Below are 6,000 nucleotides of genomic sequence, written 5' to 3' on the forward strand. Positions count from 1 at the left end.
GTTACATGAGTTACTGGAGAAAATAGACAGTTAAACCTTACTAATGGGGGACCTCAATTTTCTCCTTTCAGAAGTAGATAAATCGACCAAGATGAGAATAAACAAGAAAGAAGTAAGGCAGTAAATAGAACTATAAAAAAAGTTTGATATGATAGACCCTCTGGAGAAAACTCAGTGGGAATAGAAAGGAATATACTTTTTCTCAGCAGTATACCACTTTACTCAGCACTTTACCAAAAACAGACCATATAACAAGGCAGTGGTGGCAAATCTTCTAGAAGTGGAGTGCTAGGCCCCACCACCACACCACTTCCTAGACCCAGTGCCATGTCCACCCCCCCCCCCCCAGAGACCACATGCCATGCCTTACCCCCCATTACCCCATACAGGGGAGGAAGAAAGCTCTCCCATTGGACTGCTGGGTGGAGGGGTGGGTGAAGTGAGGAATGTCTTCAGCAAGTGTACAGAGAGAGAGAGGAGTGGTCTAAGCCCTCCACTTCCCTTCAGCTCTGATGCCTGTGAGCCAATCACCTTATCCCCTGTGGCCTCCCATTGGATTACTGGGCAGAGAGGCAGGAATGTGAAAAAAAAATGTCATCAGGGCACAGTGGAGAGGGGAAAGGGAGGAGCTCCACCCTAGTCCCTCTGCCTTTCTAGTAACAAACTCTGGGGGGCTGGAGAGGGTGGCCTATGCCCACAGAGAGCACTCTGTGTGCCATTTTTGGCACCCATACCATAGGTTTGCAATCATTGTAATAGTGTATAAAAACTTCACAAAAGAACTGGAAAGACCTCCAGGAATTGATGCGCAGTGAAAGGAACAGAACCAGGAGAACATTGTACACAGAGACTGATACATTATGGCACAATTGAATGTAATAGATTTTTCTACCATCATCAATGTAATGACCCAGGACAATGCAGAGAAACTTATGAGAAAGAATGCTATCCACATCCAGAGAAAGAACTGTGGGAACAGAAACACAGAAAAGCATGTAATTGATCATGTAGTTCAATATGGATATGATTGGGGTTTTGATATTAAAATATCATTCTACTGCAGATATGAATAACATGAAAATAGGTTTTGAACAATGATATATGTATACCCCAGTGGAAGTCCTTGCAGCTCTGTGAGGGGGGAGGGAAGAGGGGTGGGAAATCATGAATCATGTAACCATGGAAAAATATTCTACATTTTAAAAAACTTTTTAAAATAAGGAAAAAAAACTGAGTCTAAATTAAAAAAACAAACAACTTCACAATTAAATGTGGAAAAGTAGAAATATTAAGTGTATGCTTATCATGCTATAATTCAATAAAAATGACATTCAATAAAGGGATAGAAAAAAAGAACAAAAAATAATCTTATCCTAAAAATTAATAAGTCAAAGAACAAATAATAGAAACAATCAACAATTTTATTAAAGAGGATGACAATGAAAAGATAAGATGTCAAAATTTGTGGGATGTAGCCAAAGCTGTACTTAGGGGGAAATTTGTATTTCCAAAGGCTTGAATCGGTAAAAGAGAGAAAGAGCAGATCAGTGAATGAACTGGAAGTGCGGTTTTTAAAAAAACTAGAAAAAGAACAAATCCCCAACTACATACCAAATTGGAAATTCTAAAACTAACAGGAGACAGTAATAAAATCAAAAGAAAACCTTTGAACTAATAAATAAGAAAAGGAGTTGGTTTTATGAACAATATTAAGCATTGGTTAATTTGATTTTAAAAAAAGAAAGAAGCAAATCAAAATGCCAATATCAAAAATAAAAAAAAAACAAACAAAAAACTTAAAATCAAATTAAGCAGAAATTATAACTTTATTAAGAGTTATTTTGCCCAACTATAAGCTAATAAATCTGAAAATCTGTGAAATAGATGACTTTTTAAAAAATATAAGCAGCCAGTATTTTTCTTAAAAACCCTCACCTTCTTACTTAAAGTGAATACTAAATATTGGTTCCAAGGCAGAAGAGTGGTAAGAGATAGGAAACTGGGGTTAAGTAACTTTCCCACGGTCACCCAGATAGGAAATATTTGAGGCCAGATTTGAACCGAGGACCTCCCATTTCTAGGTCTGGCTCTCCACCCATTCAGCTACCTATCACCCCTACCTAGATTAACAGAAGAAGAAATAGAACGCTTAAACTTCATCTCAGAAAAAAGAAATTGAACACATTATGAATGATTTTCCTAAGAAACAAGTCCCATGGTTAAATGGCTTCACAAGTGAATTCTACCAAACATTTAAAGAATAATCAACTCCAGTACTACATAAACTATTTGGAAAAATAGGTAAAGAAGAAATTCTTCTAAATTCTTTTTATGACACAAACATATTGCTGATATTTAAATTGGTAAGAGCAAAAAAACAGAGAAGGTAGACTATAGACCAACCTCCCTAATGAATAGTTGTGGAAAAATTTTAAATAAAATACTACTCAGGATATTAAAGGAATATGTCACAAGAATCATACACCATGACCAGGTGGGGATCATACAACATGATCAGGTGAGTTTTATAACAGCAATGTAGGAATAATTCAATATTATGAAAACTCTCAGAATAATTGGGTGCATCAAAAAAAAAAGCAACAAAAACATAATAATCTCAATAGATACAGAAGAAGCTTTTGACAAAATACAAGACCCATTCCTTATTTGAAAGGTTAGAAAACACTGGAGTAAAAATTATCAATAAGCATTATCTATCCTGAGTTTAAGCTAGAATCCTTCCCAATAAGAACAGGTGAAGCAAGGATGCCCCTTATCATCACTAATAATAGTGTACTAGAAATGCTAGTGATAGCGATAAGAGCAGAAAAAGGAATGGAAAGAATTAGAAAAGTCAATGAAGAAACAAAGTTATCACTCTTTTCAAATGATATAATAGTATATAGAGAGAATCTCAGAGAATCACTCAAAACAATTAACTTTAGCAAAGTGGAAGTATATAAAGTAAAAATCTTCAGCATTTCTATTTAATAGCATCAAATTTCAATACCAAGAGACTATAATAATAATAATAATAATAATAATAATGATAATAGAAGAGAAATTCCATTTAAAGTAATTGTGGACAATGTAATATACCTGGGAATCTAATAAACCCAGAAACTATATGAAAAGTTAAAAAACACATTTCACACAAATTAAGTGAGACCTAAACAATCCAATCCAATATAATAAAAATGGCAGTTCTGCCTAAATTATTTTTCTATTTAGTGCCATATCAATCAAACAACACAAAAATATTCATAGAAAAACAAAAGATCATGTATATCAAGGGTTTAAAAAAAAGAGTTCTAACTATATCAAATGTCAAACTATATTATAAAGTTGTAATCATTAAAACAATCCTGTGTTTGCTAAGAAATAGAGTAGTAGATGAGTGGAATAAGTTAAGTAACCAACACATAGTTTTAAATGTCTATAGTAATCTAGTGTTTGGTATACTCAAAGATCTAAGCTTTTGGGCGGGGGAGGGGGAGAACTCACTATTTGACAAAAATTTCTGAGAAAGTTGGATCTAAGATGGTGGAGTAATCCCCGGCAGCTCTGTGGCACCATGAGAATCCTTTCCAATTGATGAATAAAATATTGCCATGAAATGAATACAGGAGTGAAAGAACCAACAAGGAGACAGAGTGAAACAACTTTCAAGAAAAGAAAAACCCAAAGGTTGGCAAAGAACAACCTGGACACAGAGGTGAGAAGAGAGCAGACCCAGCAAAAAGCTGTAGCAAGGAGGAAAGAGCAAGCCAAGAGTGAGACACATCCCCTCACCCCACATCTGTTGTCCAAAGTTCAGGAACCTATGCTCAAGCCAATATCCAGAACATAAGATCTTGCCTGAGCAAATAGAGGTACAAGCCAACCCATAACCCTTGAAATTTCAAAGCTCAAGGAGTTCCGGGAAGATGGCGGCGTAGAGGGAGTAAATCTTAAAACCTCTGCACCCTTACACACTGAGATAGAAAACAATGTGCTTCAAAAAGAAAGATGACCAAATCTAATAACGGGACAGAGCAGGGGGAACCCTACTGCAGCACAACTAAAGAGGTACACCAAGAAAAAGACTTCAATACTTGAACTATCAGGACTGAGGGCATAGAAGTGGAATCCCAGGATCCCAGGACGCCTCCCCCACGTGCTGTGCAAAGTCTCCAGCAGACGGAAAATCTCAGGGCTGGTGGGTGCACTGGTCAAGAGAGAGGGCCTTGCTCTGGCATAGGACTCAGGGAGTCAAACACAAGCATGTGAGAGGAGACTGGAGGAGAAAACCAGAGAAAAACAGCAAAAATGCCCAGAAGATGGTGACTTGGGGAGAGCCAAACCCCAGACCTCAGACAGCTTGGCTTCCTCATACAGAGATAGAGAATGCAGGGCTTCAAGAGGAAAGAAAAACCAGATCAAGCACAGTGGATATGGCAGGGGGACCCCACTGCTGGAGAGCTCAGTTCAGAGAAAACTTTCCTTCTTGTCACCCCACCTTTTTTGGTGTTTTTGTTTGTTTGTTTGTTTGTTTTTCCTCCCCTCCAGGTTTTGAGGTTTTAGCCTCAGGGCAGATTAATCCAAACAATACAGGATTAATCCCAACAATTAGACAGACTGAGAAGTCTTCCAAGGGCAGAGAAAGAAACTACAAACCTTTGCCCCTGGGGGGGAAGATCTTTCATCAAAGATCATTAAATACATCTGCTCAAACTAGCAGAACAAGGAAGGGAAAAGACATGAGTAAGTAACAGAAAAAGAGAAAAGAAATGACAATTGACAGCTTCTTTCAAGGAAGTGAAAAGGGAGCAAATGAAACAGAAATAGAAGAAGAGGAAGTAGTTCCAGCGAACTAGACACAGGCTTTGGAAGATCTCAAAATTCAATTAACTCAAGAATTTAAAACTCAATTAATTCAAGAACTTCAGGAACTCAAAAAACAATCAAGAGAGGCTGAAGACAATTTGAAAAAGGAAATACATGAGCTAAAACAAGAAAATAAAGTCTTAAAAGCCAGAATTGGCCAGCTTGAAAATGGAGCAAAGAAGGCAAAAAATGATCTACAAAGAAAATCAGACCAGAAAGAGAAGGATGACCAAAAAGCAAGGGATGAAATTCAGTCTTTAAAAAACAGAACTCAACAACTAAAAGAAAATGACTTCACAAGGCAGCAAGAATATATTAAACAAAATTTTAAAAAATGAAAAATTTGAGGAGAATATGAAACACCTCATTGATTCAACCAAAGATTTGGAGAACAGAGCTAGAAGAGACAACTTAAGAATTATTGGTTTACCAGAACATCATGATAAAAGAAAAAGTTTAGATAGCATTTTTCAAGAAATTATCAAAGAAAATTGCCCAGAAATTCTTGAATAAGAGGGAAAAGTGGAAATTGACAGGATCCACAGATCACCTCCTACATTTAATCCACAACTGACAACTTCCAGGAATATTATAGCCAAATTCAAAAACTACCAGACCAAGGAAAAAATATTACAAGCTGCCAAAAAGAAATCATTCAGATATCAGGGAACCACAGTTAGGATAACACAGGATCTGGCTGCATCTACATTGAAGGACCAGAAGGCATGGAACACAATATTCAGGAAAGCAAGAGAACTGGGTCTACAACCAAGAATCAACTATCCAGCAAGACTAACTATATTATTGCAGGGTTAAGTATGGTCATTCAATAAAATTGAGGACTTCCAAACATTCATCAAGAAAAAAACCAGACTTAAACAGAGAGTTTGCTGCCCAAACCCAGAACTCAAGAGAATCAACATAAGGTAATTAAGAGAATGGGGGGAGGAGAAAAAAATTCTTTAAGGGGCACAACAAGTTCAATCAATTTATATCCCAAGAAGAAAAGAAGGTATTGGCAAATATTAAAAATTATTATTACCAACAGTGTAACTAGAAGAAGTTTACATAGAGAGAACAGGGACAAACTGTATAGGATGAAATGTCAAGATATATATATATATATATATATAT

The 6,000-nt window shown here is 36.5% G+C and overlaps 1 protein-coding gene across 1 annotated transcript in view; it reads left to right on the plus strand.

Annotated features, from left to right (window-relative positions):
* Window positions 1-4,747, plus strand: part of SPATA17 (spermatogenesis associated 17) — a 273,537-nt gene extending 268,790 nt beyond the window's left edge. Inside the window, exons 10-11 of the mRNA XM_044674960.1 lie at window positions 4,474-4,506; window positions 4,718-4,747. Of these exons, the coding sequence (XP_044530895.1) occupies window positions 4,474-4,506; window positions 4,718-4,747 (63 nt within the window). The remainder of the gene's footprint in view (window positions 1-4,473; window positions 4,507-4,717) is intronic.
* The last annotated feature ends 1,253 nt before the right edge of the window (window positions 4,748-6,000 follow it).

This window comes from Gracilinanus agilis, chromosome 4 (genome assembly GCF_016433145.1).
Source record: "Gracilinanus agilis isolate LMUSP501 chromosome 4, AgileGrace, whole genome shotgun sequence".
In the NCBI taxonomy this organism is placed as follows: Eukaryota; Metazoa; Chordata; class Mammalia; order Didelphimorphia; family Didelphidae; genus Gracilinanus; species Gracilinanus agilis.